Here is a 22,621-nt window from a genome sequence, read left to right on the forward strand (position 1 = left end):
TTCACCATTCTATTCCACTTCAAATTTTATGATATCTGAAGTGAAATATAAAGGAGAACGCAGCCATCAGGTTGGCTCCACCAAGCAAATTATAACTGCCATTGATAATGTAATCAGTGCTTTCTCTCTCTCTCTTTGTGTGTGTGTGTGTGTGTGTGTGTGTGTGTGTGTATGTGTGACAGACCAGTGTCTTTGATGAGGGGGGGGCCAAGCGCTGATATCACCTCCATCCTCAAATCTTGCCTGCTCACCAACAGTCGTCGATGGAGAGAACAGAATTAGGTAGGTTTAGTCTGACCTGTTTAAACTTCAACATGGTACCTGTTTGTGTGTCAGATATTACCTATCCAAACTGCCATTGGTAATAGTACAGTGACTATGTGTGTGTGTGTTCACGGAAACATGTATGGAGATAGCACATGGAGGCTTGCTAGATGTGATAAAGGCCAGACTGACAGACGGGCATGATACTGACGTCTCTGAATGGACAGACACACAACTTTTACTTGTATTGTCTTTTTTATGAATTGAGTGATGTTAGTCAATATGGGGAGGGAGAAACCCTTTGTATTCTTCACCAGGATCAGGGACCTCCTGTTGTATACTTTACACCCCACAGGAAGGTGTTCAGAACCTTTGATTGTGTATTCCTACTCTTCAGTGCAATATGTTCAGCACCAGTCAAAAGTTTGCACACACCTACTCATTCAAGGGTTTTTCTTTATTTTGACTATTTTCTACATTATAGAATAATAGTGAAGACATCAAAACTATGAAATAACACACATGGAATCATGTAGTAACTAAAAAAGTGTTAAACAAATATATTTTATATTTGAGATTCTTCAAAGTAGCCACCCTTTGCCTTGATGACAGCTTTGCACTATCTCAACAAGCTTCACCTGGAATGCTTTTCCATCAGTCTTGAAGGAGTTCCCACATATGCTGAGCACTTGTTGGCTGCTTTTCCTTCCCTATGCGGTCCAACTCATCCCAAACCATCTGAATTGGGTTGAGGTCGGGTGATTGTGGAGGCCAGGTCATCTGATGCAGCATTCCCATCACTCCAGCACTACACTCCATCCTTCTTTGTCAAATAGCCCTTACACAGCCTGGAGGTGTGTTGGGTCATTGTCCTATTGAAAAACAATTGATAGTACCACTAAGCGCAAACCAGATGGGATGGTGTATCACTGCAGAATGCGGTGGCTGTCACGCCCTGAACTTAGAGAGCTTTTTATGTCTCTATTTTGGTTAGGTCACGGTGTGATTTGGGTGGGCATTCTATGTTCAGTTTTCTATGTTTTGTATTTCTTTGTTTTGGCTGGGTATGGTTCTCAATCAGGGACAGCTGTCTATCGTTGTGTCTGATTGGGAACCATACATAGGTAGCCTTTTCCCACCTGAGTTTTGTGGGTAGTTATCTGTTTAGTGTTTTCTGCACCTGACAAAACTGTTTGTTGTTGTTTCTCACTTTGTTCTAGTGTTCAGTGTTAATAAAAATCATGAACACATACCACGCTGCGCTTTGGTCCGATCCTTCCTCATCAGACGACCTTTACAGTGGTAGCCATGCTGGTTAAGTGTGCCTTGAATTCTAAATAAATCACTGACAGTGTTACCAGCAAAGCACCATCACACCTCCTCCTCCATGCTTCACAATGGGAACCACACATGCGGAAATCATCCATTCACCTACTCTGCGTCTCACAAAGACGTGACGGTTGCAACCACAAATCTCAAATTTGACAGATTTCCTACAATCTAATGTCCATTGCTTGTGTTTTTTTTGGCACAAAAAGTCTCTTCTTATTATTGGTGTCCTATAGTAGTGATTTCTTTGCAGCAATTCAACCGTGAAGACCTGATTCACTCAGTCTCCTCTGAACAGTTGATGTTGATATGTGTCTGTTACTTGAACTCTGTGAAGCATTTATTTGGTGTGCAATTTCTGAGGCTGGTAACTCTGACAAACTTATCCTCTGCAGCAGAGGTAACTCTGGGTCTTCCATTCCTGTGGCGGTACTCATAAGAGCCATTTTCCTCATAGCGCTTGATGTTTTTTTTTGCGACTGCACTTGAAGAAACTTTCAAAGTTCTTGACATTTTCCCGATTGACTGACCTTCATGTCTTCAAGCAATGATGGACTGTCGTTTCTATTTGCATATTTGAGCTGTTCTTGCCATAACATGGGCTTGGTCTTTTACCAAATAGGGCTATCTTCTGTATACCACCCCTACCTTGTCACAACACAACTGATTGTCCCAAACGCATTAAGAAGGAAAGAAAATCCACAAATTCACTTTTAACAAGGCACACCTGTTAATTGAAATGCACCTCATGAAGCTCGTTGAGAGAATGTCAATAGTGTGCAAAGCTGTAAAGGCAAAGGGTGGCTACTTTGAAGAATCTCAAATATAAAATATATTTTGATTTGTTTAACACTTTTTTGGTTACTACATGATTCCATATGTATTATTTCAGAGTTTTGATGTCGTCACTATTGTTCTACAATGAAAACAATTTTTAAATAAAGAATAACCCTTTTATTTATTTTTTGATTTTTATATAACCTTTTTTTTAACTAGGCAAGTCAGTTAAAAACAAATTCTTATTTACAATGACGGCCTACCAAAAGGCCTCCTGTGGGGACGGGGGTTTGGATTTAAAAAAAATCTAAATAATACAGGACAAAACATACATCACGACAAGAGAGACAACACAACACTACATGAAGAGAGACCTAAGACAACATCATAACATAGCATCAACACATGACAACACAGCATGGTAGCAACTCAACAGGACAACAACATGGTTGCAACACAACACGGTAGCAACATAAAATATGGTAGAAACGTTATTGGGCACAGACAACAGCACAAAGGGCATGAAGGTAGAGACAACAATACATCACGCAAAGCAGCCACAATTGTCAGTAAGAGTGTCCATGATCGAATCTTTGAATGAAGATATTAAGATAAAACTGTCCAGTTTGACGAGCGACCCAGGGATGTGTGTGCTTTGGGGACCTTTAACAGAATGTGACTGGCAGAACGGGTGTTGTATGTGGAGGATGAGGGCTGCAGTAAATATCTCAGATAGGGGGGAGTGAGGCCTAACAGGGTTTTATAAATAAGCATCAACCAGTGGGTCTTGCGACTGGTATACAGAGATTACCAGTTTACAGAGGAGTATAGAGTGCAGTGATGTGTCCTATAAGGAGCATTGGTGGCAAATTTGATGGCCGAATGATAAAGAACATCTAGCCGCTTGAGAGCACCCTTACCTGCTGATCTATAAATGATGTCTCCGTAATCTAGCATGGGTAGGATGGTCATCTGAATCAGGGTTAGTTTGGCAGCTGGGGTGAAAAACGAGCAATTACAATAGAGGAAACCAAATCTAGATTTAACTTTAGTCTGCAGCTTTGATATGTGCTGAGAGGACAGTGTACCGTATATCTATCTATCTATCTATCTATCTATCTATCTCCCAAGTACTTGTATGAGGTGACTACATCAAGCTCTAAACACTCAGAGGTCGTAATCACACCTGTGGGGAGAGGGGGCATTCTTCTTTACCAAAACACATGACCTTTGCTTTGGAGGTGTTCAGAACAAGGTTACAGGCAGAGAAAGCTTGTTGGACACTAAGAAAGCTTCGTTGTAGAGCATTTAACACAAAATCCAGGGAGGGACCAGCTGAGTATAAGACTCTGCATATAAATGGATGAGAGCACTTCCTACTGCCTGAGCTATGTTGTTGATATAAATCGTGTGGGGCCTACGATTGAGTCTTGGGGTACTCCTTTCGTGACAGGAAGTGGCTGAGACAGCAGATGTTCTGACTTTATACACTGCACTCTTTGAGAGAGGTAGTTAGCAAACCAGGCCAAGGACCCCTAAGAGACACCAATACTCCTTACCCGACTCACAATAATGGAATGGTCTACCATAACAAAAGCTTTGGCCAAGTCAATAAAAACAGCAGCACAACATTGCTTAGACTCAAGGGCAAGTCCCTTGAATGAGTACGTGTGTCCAAACTTTTAAATGGTACTATATATCTAATATGAAAAACGTACTGCATTTAAGCTGATTGACCACTCTTTTTAAGGGCAGCAAAATGAGCAGGGGTGCTCCTCTGGGTGTTAACTCTGTGGATTTCCTCCTGAGTAGAATGGAATCCCCTTTTACTGTGACACAACGTACATTCAATTATGTATTGTGCAATATGTGAAGAAAAGAAAACAATTGGATTTAAGCTGATTGGACAATCCATAATGGCCGCCAAACAAGGGGTGTAAACTGTGGATTTGGAAACTAGAAGTGGTCCTGTGACATAACATACAGCCAATTATGTAAGGTTCATTAAATGATACGAGTACACATAGACAAAACATGTTGACCATGTAGGCTGAAAATAAATACATACACTACCGTTCAAAAGTGTGGGGTCACGTAGAAATGTCCTTGTTTTTGAAAGAAAAGCACATTTCTTGTCAATTAAAATAACATAAAATTAATCAGAAATACAGTGTAGACACTGTTAATGCCGTAAATGACTATTGTAGCTGGAAATGGCCCATTATCAGCAACCATCACTCCTGTGTTCCAATGGCACGTTGTGTTAGCTAATCCAAGTTTATAATTTTAAAAGGCTATAGTGAAGAGACAATTCCGGGATGCTGGCCTTCTAGGCAGAGTTGCAAAGAAAAAGTAATATCTCGTACTGACCAATAAAAATAAAAGATTAAGATGGGCAAAAGAACACAGACACTGGACAGAGGAACTCTGCCTAGAAGGCCAGCGTCCCGGAGTTGCCTCTTCACTGTTGATGTTGTTTTGCGGGTACTATTTAATGAAGCTGCCAGTTGAGGACTTGTGAGGCGTCTGTTTTTCAAACTAGACACTCTAATGTACTTGTCTTCTTGCTCAGTTGTGCACCGGGGCCTCTCACTATTCTGGTTAGAGCCAGTTTGCGCTGTTCTGTGAAGGGAGTAGTACACAGCGGTGTACATGATCTACAGTTTCTTGGCAATTTCTCGCATGAAATAGCCTTCATTTCTCAGAACAAGAATAGACTGATGAGTTTCAGAATAAATGCTTTTGTTTCTGGTCATTTTGAGCCTGTAATCGAACCCACAAATGCTGATGCTCCGGATACTCAACTAGTCTAAAGAAGGCCAGTTTTATTGCTTCTTTAATCAGAACAAATCAAATCAAATCAAATGTATTTATATAGCCCTTCGTACATCAGCTGATATCTTAAAGTGCTGTACAGAAACCCAGCCTAAAACCCCAAACAGCAAGCAATGCAGGTGTAGAAGCACGGTGGCTAGAAAAAACTCCCTAGAAAGGCCAAAACCTAGGAAGAAACCTAGAGAGGAACCAGGCTATGAGGGGTGGCCAGTCCTCTTCTGGCTGTGCCGGGTGGAGATTATAACAGAACATGGCCAAGATGTTCAAATGTTCATAAATGACCAGCATGGTCAAATAATAATAATCACAGGCAGAACAGTTGAAACTGGAGCAGCAGCACGGCCAGGTGGACTGGGGACAGCAAGGAGTCATCATGTCAGGTAGTCCTGAGGCATGATCCTAGGGCTCAGGTCCTCCGAGAGAGAGAAAGAATTAGAGAGAGCATACTTAAATTCACACAGGACACCGGATAGGACAGGAGAAGTACTCCAGATATAACAAACTGACCCTAGCCCTAGCCCAAACTGACCCTGACCCTAGCCGACACATAAACTACTGCAGCATAAATACTGGAGGCTGAGACAGGAGGGGTCAGGCGACACTGTGGCCCCATCCGATGACACCCCCGGACAGGGCCAAACAGGATGGATATAACCCCACCCACTTTGCCAAAGCACAGCCCCCACACCACTAGAGGGATATCTTCAACCACCAACTTACCATCCTGAGACAAGGCCGAGTATAGCCCACAAAGATCTTCGCCACGGCACAACCCAAGGGGGAGGCGCCAACCCAGACAGGAAGATCACATCAGTGACTCAACCCACTCAAGTGACGCACCCCTCCTAGGGACGGTATGAAAGAGCCCTAGTAAGCCAGTGACTCAGCCCCTGTAATAGGGTTAGAGGCAGAGAATCCCAGTGGAAAGAGGGGAACCGGCCAGGCAAAGACAGCAAGGGCAGTTCGTTGCTCCAGAGCCTTTCCGTTCACCTTCACACTCCTGGGCCAGACTACACTCAATCATATGACCCACTGAAGAGATGAGTCTTCAGTAAAGACTTAAAGGTTGAGACCGAGTTTGCGTCTCTCACATGGGCAGGCAGACCATTCCATAAAAATGGTGCTCTATAGGAGAAAGCCCTGCCTCCAGCTGTTTGCTTAGAAATTGTAGGGACAATTAGGAGGTCTGCGTCTTGTGACCGTAGCATACGTGTAGGTATGTACGGCAGGAGCAAATCAGTGAGATAGGTAGGAGCAAGCCCATGTAATGCTTTGTAGGTTAGCAGTAAAACCTTGAAATCCGCCCTTGCTTTGACAGGAAGCCAGTGTAGGGAGGCTAGCACTGGAGTAATATGATTTAAAAAATTGGTTATAGTCAGGATTCTAGCAGCCGTATTTGGCACTAACTGAAGTTTATTTTGTGCTTTATCCGGGTAGCCGGAAAGTAGAGCATTGCAGTAGTCTAACCTAGAAGTGACAACAGTTTTCAGCTGTGCACACAATTGCAAAAGGGGTTTCTAATGATCAATAAGTATTTTAAAACGATAAACTTGGATTAGCTAACACAACGTGCCATTGGAACACAGGAGTGATGGTTGTTGATAATGGGCCTCTGTATGCCTATGTAGATATTCCATTAAAAATCAGCCGTTTCCAGCTACAATAGTCATTTACGACATTAACAATATCTACACTGTATTGCTGATCAATTTGATGTTATTTAAATTGACAAAAAACATTGCCTTTCTTTCAAAAACAAGGACATTTCTACGTGACCCCACATTATTGAATGGTAGTGTTTATATATAATAATATCTTAACTAAATACTTTGAACGTATTTGTATGCTAAGTAATTTCGCCAAAATTATACATTTACAAAAATGTACAGGACAAGATTTATTCTGAAGCATCACAAAAATATGCAACCCGGAAGTAATTAGTTATTCTTGCCTGTTTCACGTTGGTCTACGCAATTAAAATAATCTGTGCTACAAAAGCAGCACGAAAATAGACACTTGTTGTCTTTCCTCGTTTTATCTTTTCGTTTTACTTTATTTTCCCTCGCCGTAATTAGTTGTTATCAATTTACTTTAGTGTTTGTAGTTCACGTTTGAAATTGATTAGAACGACGTAATCCCAGTGAGGGTTTACGTGGCTAGCTAGGCTAACAAGTGTGGCTAGCTAAACTAGAAACGCCAGCTGCCTTGTTTAGCAGGTTGAGATAGGTACTTAGTTTTGCTAAATTCAAATTAGCAAGTGAGTCATTTTGTACCGTCGTATTTTATGAAGACATGTAACGCCTGGTTATGGTTGACGTTTCTGGAAACAGCTAGCTAGTAGCTAGGTAGCCTGTCATACTTTTCATTCTGGATGGGAATATTGAGCTATCCACCCAACCTTAGCTAACCATTCACCACCTGGCAAAAAAATCACCATGGACTTCGAAAATGTCTTGTCGATCGCCTCCCAAAACCAGGGCCTCAGTAGCGTACCGGTGAGAATAAAGCTTTTTTTATTTTTTTTATTTACATATTTGTAAAAAATATTACGTTATGTTTACAACCAGTAAATTAGCTAACTAGTCTGGTCAATGTCTCCATAGCTTTTACCAACTCTGCTAAGTGACATCCACGTTGGCTGTCATTCGTCGAGATTGCTGGCCAGAATAGGTGCTAGCTAGCCATTCGTTTGGAATGTTTTCTAGATTGTTAACCATGTTGGTAGTGCCTAGTGGTGTGCCCGGTCTTATAACTTTGGACTTAGCCTTATGACGTACGTTATGTTACCTATACATAAATATTTTAAAACTTGGTGGTATGTATTCACATAGGTATCTAGTGACATATTTATGGACATAATAGCAGCTATTGTAGCCTTGTTTGAGAATATCATGTTTTCCCATGTATAGGCTGTGATAAACAAAAAAAGCATTATTGCCTGCCTTGTGTATCCCAACTCGTTTTTTTAATGAGTAATTTCCCAAACGACTATTAGGTTACACAACTAACCATCCCATGTTAATCTATATTTATCAATCTTTTCATTTCACATTTCTATGCAGAAGCGGTACAGTTTACAAACTGGACCACCCAAAAAGGACCCTAAAGTGAAAGGTGTCAACTCAGCAGCTGTGCAGGCTTTCCTAAAGAAACAAGAGATAGAGAGTAAAAAGAAAGGTTTGTTTTTAAATCAATGTATCTGTATTTAGTAAAGTAGTGTGAATTTATGTTGCTTGTTAATTCCGATGCATATAAAATTCTAATGTTGGGTTAATTGAAATGTTTGTAATGTTTCCACAGAGGCCATGAGTATGAAAAAGAAAGAGGGGCTTCTCGCCAAAAGGGTGGAGCTAAAGTCTGACCGCAAGGCTCGAGCGATGGCATCTCGAACCAAGGACAACTTCAGGGGCTACAACGGCATCCCTGTGGTGGAGGAACCCAAGAAGAGGAGATCAAAGGGGGAGAGGGGCGAAGAGCAGCAGAGGAGTGACACTTACGACGAAGATGATGAGGACACGTATGAATACGCGCAGACTGACTCTGAGCCCGAGTCAGAACCGGACCCGGAACCCCAGATACCCAGACAGGCTGTTCCCAACTCCAAGCCCTCAAAGAGACCCAGCGGACCATCTAAACCCGCCCCTCTACCCATGAACTTTGCAGAGCTGCTCAAACTGGCCCAGAAGAAGCAGTTTGAGCCAGTGGAGGTGAAAGCCAAGCCGAGCAAGAAGGGAGAGCCGGAGAGGCTGCGGACGGCTGATGAGATACGTGAGCTGGACCTGGAACGCAAGGCTAAGCGGCTTGATAAAGGTAGCAGAGACTCCAGACCCCAGGAGAGAGAACGAGATAGAGATGGGGACAGAGATAGGAACAGAGATGGAAGAGACAAATCCCAGGCCAGCTCAAGCTCCTCAAGGAAAAGCACTTCTGACAGAGATGTAAGGAACGGGAAGCAGCCACACAAGAGCTTGTCGGAGAGGTCCGTCCCCAGTGGGTCGGGGAGGAAGCCAAAGCCCCTGCTGCCATCTTGCTCGTCGAGCGAGAGAAGCCACCATGGTTCTGCCAAGCCATCACAGGACAGAGACAGAGACCGAGATAGAGAAAGGTCCAAAGCAAAACCTTCTCAGAGCTCCTCTTCCAGCTTGTCAGGTGCCTTAAGCAGAAAAGCCCCCACCAAAGGAGCCTCCTCTCAGGTCTCAGCCAAAACCCCCACACCCAGGCCCACTTCAGCAGGCCACAAACCCACTGCCACAAGTGACCTTAACACCCCCAGGAAGGGAAACGCCTCACTAACTCCAGGGCGACCCGGCAGCTCCGGGATGAGACCCAGCACAGCTCTGAGTTCCGTCCAGGCTAGACCACAGGGTTTGGGCCAAAGCAGGCCACAGCAAGGGGGCTCTTTGGGGCAGGCTCGAGCCAGCCAGGGCAGCTCAGTGAGGGGAGGACCCACCGGAGGACCCTCCAGGCCCGGAAAGGGAGTACCGGCACGACCTGGTGGTAGCTCCACGGCAAGACCAGCGAGTAACGAACAGATGAGACCCACTGCAGTCGGTCCTCTGAGGCCAGGGGGGCCACCTCAGGCCAGGCCGGGTGGAGGTGGTGTCCAAGGTCGCCCTGGTGGCGGAGGGGTCAGACCTCCAGGGAACGCACCCAGTCGGCCTGGGGGTGGGGGACCCGTGCCCAGGCGGCCAGCCAGCAGTATGGGCTCCGGGCCTGGGAGACCCAAATGCACTTTGGTGGCCGAGACCATCTCATCCAAGACCTTTGGTGGAGGCAGGGGAGCGCCACCTAGTAGGCCAGGCATGCCACCTAGTAGGCCAGGCATGCCACCTAGTAGGCCAGGCATGCCACCTAGTAGGCCAGGCATGCAGCCCAGCTCAATGATGAGACCTCAAGGTAAGGACCAGAAGGAGAAAATATTAGACTTGACATCAAGCTAATCTAAAATATTTATTAAAGGATGTCACTACATGACAATACAGAATAAACAAGTACTAATATAAAACACATTTGGGGGATAAAAACACGATAATAAAGCTAGGGTCTTGGCGTGCAGTGCTGTGTGGAAGACATGAGCACTGCAAATCTGGGGAATAATGGAATAGAGACAAAAACAGGCAAATCCTTGATGAGGACCTGATTCAGTGCAAACAACCATAGGTGCTTCTACAAAGTATTGACTTAAGGGTGTGAATAATGTAAATGAGATTTCTGTATTTCATTTTTAATACACTTGCTAAAATTTCTAAAAACATGTTTTCACTTTGTCATTATGGGATATTGTGTGCAGATGGGCGAGAAAATATATTTAAACATTTTAATTCAGGCAGTATCACAACAAAATGTGGAATAAGTCAACAGGTATGAATACTTTCAAAAGGCACTGTATCGAAATATACTTCACTTGGGGCTGGTTTCCCGAACAGATCAAGCCTAGTCTTGGACTAAAAGGCACTTTCAATTGAGAATCTTCATTGAGCATGCTTTTTAGTCCAGGACTAGGCTTAATCTGTGTCTGGGAAACCAGCCCATAGGATGAGAAATACTTCAAGAATGATGTGCAACATACTGTTCTATATGTAGTCAAATACAATGATCATCTAGAATGGTCAGTAGAGCTTGGATGATCAACTGAAAATGATCAACACTGACTAAACCGACCATTTATCGAGGCCATTTTACTGAAGTTGTAAAAAAAAGTAGCTTTTACTTGAATGTGAGGTTTTAGAAGGAAAGAGGACAACATCTTCTAATATGGGCTGTTGCTAACAGGACAAAAAATATGGGCTATTGCTAACAGGACAATTGATAACATTTTAAAATAGTAGGAGTAGTTTTAATGGTAATTTAAACTCTATGGTAATTTTCCATGAAAGATTGTGGGACTTAAGTGTTTTTGTGGTAGTAGAATAATTTGAAAAAGTTTTACTTAAGCGAAGCAGTTAAACATAGTCAGTGACATTTAGTAAAGTAATTGGTCTGATTACTTTGATAGACTATATCAACCTTATTACTTTTGATGAATGGGCAGTTAGATCACACATTTCATCAGAAATAATCACTGACAACTACACTTTTATACACTCTCCTACTAGAATATGACAGTATATGAAAACTAATAATGGAGTACACAAGTGAAGTTGTAAATTAAAATGTTTTAAAGTATTTTATCACTATGGTTTGAACAATAGCAGGATGTTCTTGAAGTCCTCTCTGATCCTCCTCCAGCCCAGTGGGAAGAAAGACCCACTGGCAGGAGAGGGGCACCCCTTCCCTCGGAGCACCTCTGCCCCCAGGGGGACACAAGTCGAGTTGAATTTGAATCAACTTTAAGTTATAAACAAAGAAAATTGAAAGAATTTGCAGGAAATGTTCATGGCATGATTTTTGTCTGATTTATGTAGTTGGATAGGGATTATTCTTTGGACCTGTTAGGGTCTGACACACACACTTTTCTTTCCTATGTTCAAATACTATAATTGTGTGTGAGGGTACATGTAGTGGTATTCCGTAAGAAAAGGGGAGATAGTCACATTTGAGTATTTTTACACATTGGAATACAATAGACAAACAATCAAAACAATGCCTCAAACATTCATATCCTTATGGGAATGTGATTTTTGGATACTCGCCTTTAACCAATAGATTTGTGGACAAAATGGAGCTGCAAATGAGACGACATGTACTTTTTTCTCATGCCCAAAACATAAATATTTTAGCTACATCAGGTTAATTAGCCTAAATGGTATTATTTAGCCCTCATTAGCCCTACCCTTTTGTCCTATAATCAACTACTTTAGATTTAGTGTTCATCAGTATCTTTTAGTATCTGTAATGATTCTAGTGTATTTAAAAAAATAAAAATAAATCTATAAGCTAACTTGGCAAACCATGTCTATGATAGCTAGCTAACTTGCGCATGTAGAAAAATGTTTATTTGCAACACACACATCAATATTATGGTCCCTAAACATGTCCACATAACGTTTGTCCACATAACGTTTATCAATGAAGTCAGATGACTGTTTGTGGCTCAAAAGCAAACCGCCCTCTGCTGGACAGATGTTCCTAACACATTTATACATTTTCTGTGGGGTGCATATGAAAACCTGGTAATTTGTGTGAACCACAGGAACTGATTTGTCATTGAAATAACATTGTACAAAAGGGCTCTTCCTGACTTTCTCTGGTCAAACTGGAAGTTGTTTAAAAAAGCTGAGAGGAAAAGTTGTTGTTATTACTAAAACGGCTGTATTGTTTGATTGGCCGAAGATATTTATGTTCAGATCTGAGTGACAGAGAAGTAGAGGAAGATTTCATGTTTTGTCTAAGTTGTTGGGAAAGTGGTCAAAACGACAGTAGGCTGCTTTGTAGTTTACATTTAATTGAGAAGTTTTTTGGGAAAGCCTTTCCATCTTTACCATTAAAAGGTTATCAGCATCATCACTAAAGATGTCTGCACTTTGTGTTATATGTGGGCACCGCACACACACAGACAGGGTCATGTGTGTGCCATTTCAGAAGGTTGCAGGAAAATATGAATCACTGATACATTTTGTTCATGTCTTATGATTAACATGGGCAAATTAATACATTTTCTAAATCAAATATATTTAGGGGGGGGTTTACTAAGCTATATGAATTTTTTATAAAATGGTCATGCCAAGGATCATTTAGCTTTTTTGATTTTGAATTTTAACAGCACTTAAGGTATAATGTATGTATATATATATATGTGTGTGTGTAATATATATAATATTTTTTTTAAAGAAACATTGAATTTGACGTTACTGCTATTATCCAATAGAAACGCATTGAATAACAGATTCACGACATGGAATAACAGTCTCCAAAAAAGCTTTATAGTTTAAAAAGTATAAAATATATCAAAGTTGTATGATAGCACAGTATTCCAGGCCGGTCTACACGTTTGGAAGTTTGAATGCCTTTCTAGCTTAAACGGCATAAGAAGAGTAGCGTTCCAAAGAATAACTACGTCAGAAGTATGAAAGATTTAGAGTGGGGACGTTTGCTGTCGGAAGTCCCACTAAAAAGTAACTGGTGCTTATACATTTTAAAAATGAATCGTTAAATTTACCAGTATGATAATTCAGTAAATGGATTTTGATATGTACTTTTGTACATATTGCCCAGCTCCAATAGTCAGCCTCCCTCCCCCGTCCTAGACCTCTCTTACACAGGCACATTTTCCAGGGTGTGTTCACTAGGAAGTAAGTGGACCGAAACGGGAAGGGAGTACCTGGATTTGTCCAATAAACACTTGTTTTTGTTTTCCATTGCAAAAGGTGTTGCTATTGTGCAAAATGTTTTACCACTGTGTGCACTAATGAATACACCCCTGTTTTCCCCAGGCATGATTCGTTCACCAATCACCTCGGCCTACAAGAGGAAGTATGAGGACGAGGAGGACGAGGAGTACGACTCTGAGATGGAGGACTTCATCGACGATGAAGGGGAGGACCAAGACACAGTCTCCAAACACATCAAGGAAATCTTTGGCTACGACCGGACCAAGTAAGGCTCTCACACAGTCTGGTTGTACTAACCTTGTGGGGACACAATTGATTCCCATTAAAAATACTATTTTCCATAACCCTAACCCCAAAACCTAACCTTTAACACCAGTTCTAACCCTAAACCACCTAGAAGCACACACACCCACACACTGTCAAGGTTTTCTCCAAATAACCCTAGAAATGTAATGGCTGTTTTTGAATGTCCTCTTGTTTGAAATTCCCAGTTAACTGCATTTCACCAGTGTTTAAGCTTTTTGAAGTCACACAAAACCACTTGGTGTAGCTTGTGGTTTGTTCCATTCCACAAAATGTGTTTTGTGTGCTTTTTCTGCCCTAGATACAAAGAAGAGAGTGACTATGCATTAAAATTCATGGAGAGCAGTTGGAGAGACCAGCAAAAAGAGGAGGCTAGGAGGTAAGCCATTGGTGAGGGGAGATGAGACCACTGGGGTGTTCTAGGACCTGTCCAAAAACAACCCCTAGTCCCTACCCCTTTGGTGTACCCATCAACCTATTGTTTAAATTGATTATGCCCTTTCAAATCTGCTAATGTCCCAGGAGAAGGGGCTATGGGTTTGGATCCGGCACTGGAATGTTGTTCTCTTTATGACAATTGACAAACCCACAGGGTTTGTGTCCACCTTACTTGAGTATATATATTACACACAGTTTCGTCAGCCCGTGATTGTCAAACAAATAACTGTCGGTCTCACGGTAATTGACCGTTAATTAACAAACAAATTTAGCATCTCCTGGCTTCCACAAGCCATTTTAAAATGTTGAATAAATCCATGTAATATAGCCTACACCTTCACAATAAATCCATTATTTTAGACGGGTCTAAAGAAGCATGATATGAAGAAAATTTAGTCTATTTCAGAAGCAAAGCATAACATACTCTGAGTTGTCCTTATGTTAGGTCCTGATCTGGCTATGCCAAATGGCTGTGGGCTATACTAGCTCATTTAGCAGACAAGATTTGCTTAGAGTTCTGTGTCATTATTTTATATTGTTCTGTAGTATTAAGAATTCAATTGAACAAAGCTGAATTAAAATAGAAAGGATATTTTCTCCAAACGATTTGAGGGAGTGCGCACATGCAGCTATTCTGTGTTGAGCGCCGGTTAACAAAGAAATAGGTACCCCGATATGCTTAATTTAGAGATATAAATTAATGTAACTTTCGTTATTTTACAAACATTGGGCTATATGTTTACATTTTTCATGCATTGTAAGGCTGCATGATGAGGCTCTAATGATGATTTGAAAAAAGTTGCTTGAAAGGCGTGAGCTTTGCTTTGTTTTTTTGCACAGGCTGTACACACTAGAGGTTTACCGATTATGATTTTTCAACGCCGATACCGATTATTGGAGGACCAAAGAGCCGATACCGATTTAATCGGCCAATTTAAAAAATATATATATATATATTTTTAAATTTGTAATAATGACAATTACAACAATACTGAATGAACACTTATTTTAACTTAATATAATACATCAACAAAATCAATTTAGCCTCAAATAAATAATGAAACATGTTCAATTTGGTTTAAATAATGCAAAAACAAAGTGTTGGAGAAGAAAGTAAAAGTGAAATATGTGCCATGTAAGAAAGCTAACGCTTAAGTTCCTTGCTCAGAACATGAGAACATATGAAAGCTGGTGGTTCCTTTTAAATACCGATTTCCGATCGGCCATTCCGATTAATTGGTCGACCTCTAGTACACATTCTAATAGTCTCTCATTCACGTGGTAGTAGGCTATAAGCGCAAATGTTCTATTAGCGGAAAACACCATTATCAAAAGTGACCTCTTGTAATGCTTTTATTATAAATGTGCATTTTTATGGTGACAATTATCTTCCCCAAATTTGAAACTCACGCACTGCTTATATATGCCAGTTAGGCTCTACACCCCTTGTGAAGCGGATTAATGTGATTCATTTTAAGATGTTCAAATCAAATTTTATTTGTCACATACACATGGTTAGCAGATGTTAATGCGAGTGTAGCGAAATGCTTGTGCTTCTAGTTCTGACAATGCAGTAATAACAAGTAATCTAACTAACAATTCCAAAACTACTGTCTTGTACACAGTGTAAGGGGATAAAGAATATGTACATAAGGATATATGAATGAGTGATGGTACAGAGCAGCATAGGCAAGATACAGTAGATGGTATCGAGTACAGTATATACATATGAGATGAGTATGTAAACAAAGTGGCATAGTTAAAGTGGCTAGTGATACATGTATTACATAAGGATACAGTCGATGATATAGAGTACAGTATATACGTATGCATATGAGATGAATAATGTAGGGTAAGTAACATTATATAAGGTAGCATTGTTTAAAGTGGCTAGTGATATATTTACATCATTTCCCATCAATTCCCATTATTAAAATGGCTGGAGTTGAGTCAGTGTGTTGGCAGCAGCCACTCAGTGTTAGTGGTGGCTGTTTAACAGTCTGATGGCCTTGAGATAGAAGCTGTTTTTCAGTCTCTCGGTCCCAGCTTTGATGCACCTGTACTGACCTCGCCTTCTGGATGATAGCGGGGTGAACAGGCAGTGGCTCGGGTGGTTGATGTCCTTGATGATCTTTATGGCCTTCCTGTGACATCGGGTGGTGTAGGTGTCCTGGAGGGCAGGTAGTTTGCCCCCGGTGATGCGTTGTGCAGACCGCACTACCCTCTGGAGAGCCTTACAGTTGAGGGCGGTGCAGTTGCCATACCAGGCGGTGATACAGCCCGCCAGGATGCTCTCGATTGTGCATCTGTAGAAGTTTGTGAGTGCTTTTGGTGACAAGCCGAATTTCTTCAGCCTCCTGCAGCGCCTTCTTCACGATGCTGTCTGTGTGAGTGGACCAATTCAGTTTGTCTGTGATGTGTATGCCGAGGAACTTAAAACTTGCTACCCTCTCCACTACTGTTCCATCGATGTGGATAGGGGGGTCCGCAAACTTGATGATTTGAGTTGGAGGCGTGCGTGGCCACGCAGTCGTGGGTGAACAGGGAGTACAGGAGAGGGCTCAGGACGCACCCTTGTGGGGCCCCAGTGTTGAGGATCAGCGGGGAGGAGATGTTGTTGCCTACCCTCACCACCTGGGGGCGGCCCGTCAGGAAGTCCAGTACCCAGTTGCACAGGGCGGGGTCGAGACCCAGGGTCTCGAGCTTGATGACGAGCTTGGAGGGTACTATGGTGTTGAATGCCGAGCTGTAGTCGATGAACAGCATTCTCACATAGGTATTCCTCTATTTGGCCAGTTTAGTTGTGATGCAAACCTTATTAAAACATATGGGCTAGGCTACATGAGGTGTGCGACTACGATTAGAACAAGTCGCAAAAAAACCATTGTTTCTTACGCTGGGTATCATTGACAAGTGATAATATAGAATTGATAGGCTAATATTTTCACCCATCAGACTATTCTTGAATCTGGTCCTTACATATACTAAATAATGTGGCATTTGTTAAGATTTAGAATGGATCATTATTATGCACCTGTTTCGAAACAGGGGCAGTGGGAAAAATACATGTCATCTATGCAGGGATCCTGAATGGCGCAGTGGTCTAAGGCACTGCGCCATTCATTTTTCGCTTTGTCATTGAGGTATTGTGTGTGATTTCTGATATCATCAAAATAAATCAATCACAGCATTTTTTTGGACTCATTCAGCAGTTTTTAACTGATTACAAAACTATTGGAAATAATTTTTGAAAGTAAAATTTTATATTCCTAAAACTTGAGTTGAAAAGTATGCTGTCACTGCTTCCAAAATATATATTGATCAATAGCCCTATGCCAAAACACAACTTTAACGTGTCCAAATCAATAACCAATATGCAGAAACAGTTTGATATATTGAAAACCTATGATCAAATGTGCAATTATAATATTACTTGTATTTTTTTAATCAAGCACCTTATAAACTGTCACAAGCACATATATCCTGGTTGTTTTGACAAGTGGCAATTAATCACTTACATTGATTAAATCTGGTTGTACACAACTAAAAAGACATGACATGGGAGATGTGTTTTACCTCACTGGTTAGAGGAGAAGCTGCAGAAGACCGTTAGCTACATTTCATAGTATTGTATTTTGATACGTTGGTCGCCGAAAGAGAAACACTGTTTTGTAAATTACTCATATCCTGTTGAAATCAAGAGGGGGAAAATCCGTTTGCACGTCCTGTTAAAACTAGCACAGTTCGACAACGACACAGAATCTGGGAATAATTTATATATCACTCGTAGAGGACAACTTGTAGATGACAGCCAGCTACATTTTGAAGTGTTTCATTTTGATTGAAGTGGATCACCAACGCAGTAAGTTTAACAATACTTTTTTGTTAATCACTCATCATTACATATTGAAATCAATAGAACTGGGACAAAACGTTTGGGTTGAATGCACTGTTTAAACATACATTATACGAAGGTCACACGGAAACGGACTAACCTATAGATGGTTGATTAAATGAGAATTTGTAGAACGCTTCAATCTATATTTTGGAATGGTGGATGTTGATTTCGGAAGCTGCCATCACGGAAAGGGTTACAAACCACAACGAATCACAACCCACCATAGGATATCAACAGTGACAACGATTGGCTGCTATTTAAGTGATAGTTGACGGTCAAATCTGTGTATTGGTGTGTGGCCAGAGACTTACAGAGAGACCGCCCCGAATTATTTGTGCCATTTGAGAAAATAAATTATAGCTGCGTTCTAACATGCTGACCAAACCGGACACGCACGCCAACGCCTGCATGTTATTTTGTTCACCCACACCAGAAGCAATCAGGACATGCAGGTTGAAATATCAAAATAAACTCTGAACCAATTATATTAATTTGGGGCCCGGTCAAAAAGCATTAAACATTTGTCAATTTAGCTAGCTTGCTGTTGTTAGCTAATTTTTCCTGGTATATTAACATTGGGTTGTTATTTTACCTGAAATGCACAAGGTCCTCTACTCCGACAATTAATACACAGATAAAACGGTAAACCGAATTTGTTTCTTGTCATCTCTCCTCCTTCCTTAAGGCTTTTTCTTCTTTGGACTTTATATGATGGTTAGCAACCACATTTTTCAGTGCATTACTACAACTGACTGGAGTGTGGACGTCAGTTCATCTTACAATCACCCACGTGGGTATATGCTCCTAAAAACCAATGAGGAGATTTGAGAGGCAGGACTTGCAGAGCATTGAGCGACACAAATTGAACCAACTTTTATTTTAGCACCTGTCCACGCAGATGCTCGCGAGCAGTGTGGTTGCAATTGTTGAATAACATACATTCATTTTGCAATGCAAGTGGTGTGGTCAGCATGTAAGTTCTGCGACCGCCAGCGTGTATGACAAAATCAACAGTAGAAAACAAAAGATATTGATCTGTTTTATGTAATTAATCTTGTCATCATGTTAGTATAAAAGTTTATAGTCAACATCATCAATCTGAGGTAAAAAAGGTTGTGTAATTCCAAGGGATGTAACTATTCACCGATAGGCATCGGTCCCCAGTTCAAATGTTTAAAATATGAGTAGGACCTCAAACCGATCTTAATTTGCAACATTCTATCACTATTCTGGGCCCTCAGAGTTTCCTGCCCCAGTGAGCTCCAGACACACAGCCTTATTTGCGCAAGGGATAAGAAGTAATCGGGTATTTTATGACGTGTGTCCACTGGATCGGAGCATGTAATTTTCCCTTTCACACCAAGGCTCAGTGGTTAACTCTTTCCAGCTCTCTCCCTTTCGTGTTCAAATACAGTGAGAAACTATTGTCATTTTCAGTAGATGTAAAGACACACTTTGTTTACTTTCTGTTTGAGGTGAAGAAAAAATTACTTTGAGAAGCTCCACAGTTTAGTGGTGGTGGGTTAAGACAATCATAAATACTATCAGAAATCCCCAAATGACTTGCCTACTTAAAGGTTAAATAAAAAAATGACATTTCTACATTTGCGCACAGGCCAAAGGCCTGCTTCTATGCGTAATCAGGTGCTCAACATTGACAGGAGTGGTCCAAACAAAACACAATGAATAAATTGACAACTCATAAATGGAATGAAATAAACCCAGACTTGTTTCTCACAAGTGTAGTATAGGTTGTGAGCTCTGCAAACAACATGTCCACTCTGACAATCGAAATGGTTACCAACTGTAATAATATATTGAATGCATTAACAGAAATTACCATAACCAAACAAAGAAATGGTGATTAATGGTAAATGTACTACTGGTAATGGGGAGTTGATAGACACTAACAATCAAAAGGCAAACAATTCAAAAAATACAGTTATGAAACAATGAATTGGCGGGAGAGAGCGCATTCTGGAGAGAGAAACAACTTGTCCATTTTAGCCACACTCCCCTTGTTGCAACATTTTAAAATTATACCCAATACAAGTTGTCTTCACGCATACTGTAGGCCTAAGGAATACTTCACAAATGTGTCAGGTCCAAAGCAGTAGCCATTATGGAAAACCAATGTAACTTATTTTCTCATTCTCCATTTTATCAAATTGCTTGGCGTGCCAAGGCGAATCTGGCAGGCGTGCCTTACGCTACCGATGGAGTTTGCCGCCTCCGCAGTGTATTAGTCCACAGAGTGGCGGGAATCAGACATGCTTCTCATGTGCCATAAAATAAACAATTTGCAACTGCTCCATTAAAAAAATCTGTCGACCATTCAATTAAATGGGGTCAGCCCTATTGTCATTACTACAGTCGTAGTAGAGGGTTCCATAGAGAAATGCCTGCAGGTGGAAGTGTTTGTCTATTGCAGGGCTGGCCAACCCAGGTCCTGGAGGGCTGCAAGTGTTTTTAGCCTGATTCAAATAATCCACTAACTGTAGTGTTCCTTTAGATGTCAACACGTTTTATCAGGTATGTTACAGGTTCGAAACCAAAGCCTGCACACACAGCAGCCTTCCAGAACTAAAACTTGCCTCCCTCAGTCCATTGCTTTTTTGCCAGATCATGGATTCAACTCACTCACTCCTGTGTTCTGCCGCTCTGTGTGTGCGCTGTCTCTGCTCTCCTGTGCTATGCCCCCTGTGCCTCACCCTATCCTGTTAGCCTGAAAATGGCCGTCTTCGAAGATCAGGAAGAGGAGAGACGAGGGGGAGGATCTCAAACAGAATATGGCCAAGAGGAAGAAAACAAATTGAAGCCCTAGAAACAAAATCCCTTGTTCTATCTTTGACGAGAAACACAGGGAAGCCCACTTAAGCTAGACAGTGGTTGTCTGCATGTGTTAACACATCTTCTCTGTTTTGTTTTTCTCTCCACTTCTCCCAGTTTACGCCTGGGTATCAAGGAGGATGAGGAAGAGTTGCGCTTGGAGGAGGAAGAGATGAAAAAGAAAATGTCAATGAATGCGAAACGGAAAAAAGTTTGAGGACACTAAGTTTAACACAAACACAATGCAGCCATTTCCTGGAGTGGGGGGGGGTGTAGGGTGAATTTGCCCCTAGATGTCAGTTTAGCATTTTCCCTGCTAGTGATAAGGATTGGGGGAGGGGGAGATGATCCTAAATCTGCACCTAGGGAAAACTTCACCCTGGAGTGGAATGGGGTGGTCAGACCAGTAGCCACTTGCTTCTGTTACATTATTTATTTTTCCCGTTGGAAAGGGGCAGGGTTGCACTATCAAGTGTTTCAGTCTTTTCCTAGCTGAGCCGCAGAGAAACGATTTAATATAATACCGATTATGACCTATTTTTGAAACCCATAGAAAATGACAGAGCTATCATGTAAAGTGTGATTGCCTTGCCAAGTTGTGAATGGCAATCATGTTGTATTTTTTCCCCATACAGAACCAAAAACCCACTGGTCCATTTTTTTAAATGTATTCTTCTTTAATGTAAAGGGGCAGTCAGCAGTTGAAACAATAAAGCGGTGTCCCCGCCTCTTGTTTCAGTAAATCCTGTGGGATGGGGCTGGAGAAATGTAACCACTCTCAAATTCATAGGCTATGGATGCAAGGGCTGGCCATCCATGATATCAAAATTATAGTTTTAACCATGTTTTGATTCTATATAGTGTTTGTTTACATTTACTTTGTTTCCAAACATTGGAGTAAAACAATCTTATATTTTGTGTTCTGTGTGGATATGACAGTTGAACTAAACTCATGAGGCATATTCCTCAAGAATCAGTGGGTACATATCATTAATTTATAAATCAGAAAATGTATGTAGCAACTGCAGATTGCCCCTTTAATGATGGAGAAAAAGAGACATTGCCAGAGACATTTCATGAAACATGTTGCTATTTTCTTGTTAAAAAGATTTGACATAACTTGTTGACTGATGGTTTTCATTTGCTTGTGTGGTGTGCCTTTGCTGTTTTTCCCCCCGTGTTATATTTTAATCCCTAGAACAATATGATCCTATTTGTTAATTTAGCAGCCTGACTCTGCTAATTTAAATAGAAATGTAACTATAATTTCTCGTCCTTTTATAGGACAAAATAGCATTAATTTCATACTGAAGCAAATAAATTATCTCAATGTGGTGGAAAACACTATTGAAAGGAATAGTGACTATTGTATGAATGTTTCACCAATTTGACAGTGTTATAGGCAAAATGAGTGTTGTCTATGACCATGCATATATTATTTATATTCAAACACAAGATATTTTTCATTCTGATGATATGAAGATGTAGGTAAGCTGCTCTGAATTATCACATCGATTACAAAAAAAATGTCACTTTTAAACATATGCTTCCTCTAATAATAGGTTAACTGAAACGAAGGTATTCATCTTTGATTCTTCACACAAACAGACTGGTTGTGGATTTAAATTACAATGTTGAAAGCTTTGCTTCAGATTACTGTTCTGAAAAATGTAATTGA

At 41.0% G+C, this 22,621-nt stretch overlaps 1 protein-coding gene and 1 long non-coding RNA gene across 2 annotated transcripts in view; one reads left to right on the forward strand and one right to left on the reverse strand.

Annotated features, from left to right (window-relative positions):
- LOC149985120 (uncharacterized) overlaps positions 1–22,621 on the reverse strand; it is a 414,522-nt gene that overhangs the window by 193,713 nt on the left and 198,188 nt on the right. The gene's annotated exons all lie outside the window — the stretch shown is intronic.
- spty2d1 (SPT2 chromatin protein domain containing 1) lies at positions 7,118–22,062 on the forward strand. Its single transcript, XM_021564096.3, has 6 exons — positions 7,118–7,700; positions 8,268–8,382; positions 8,506–10,101; positions 13,578–13,740; positions 14,080–14,157; positions 21,061–22,062. The coding sequence occupies exons 1-6, from the start codon at positions 7,641–7,643 to the stop codon at positions 21,158–21,160; spliced, it is 2,112 nt and encodes a 703-aa protein (XP_021419771.2). The 5' UTR covers positions 7,118–7,640; the 3' UTR covers positions 21,161–22,062.

The sequence above is a fragment of the Oncorhynchus mykiss genome, chromosome 2 (assembly GCF_057628025.1).
Source record: "Oncorhynchus mykiss isolate SJ-2025 chromosome 2, ASM5762802v1, whole genome shotgun sequence".
Lineage (NCBI taxonomy): Eukaryota > Metazoa > Chordata > Actinopteri > Salmoniformes > Salmonidae > Oncorhynchus > Oncorhynchus mykiss.

Excerpts from the sequence above, each read along its gene's own strand:
- spty2d1 (XM_021564096.3), top strand. The coding sequence starts at position 7,641 with ATGGACTTCGAAAATGTCTTGTCGATCGCCTCCCAAAACCAGGGCCTC. Across the intron at positions 7,701-8,267 it reads AGGGCCTCAGTAGCGTACCG|AAGCGGTACAGTTTACAAAC; the intron begins GTGAGAATAAAG and ends ATTTCTATGCAG. Across the intron at positions 13,741-14,079 it reads TTTGGCTACGACCGGACCAA|ATACAAAGAAGAGAGTGACT; the intron begins GTAAGGCTCTCA and ends TTTCTGCCCTAG.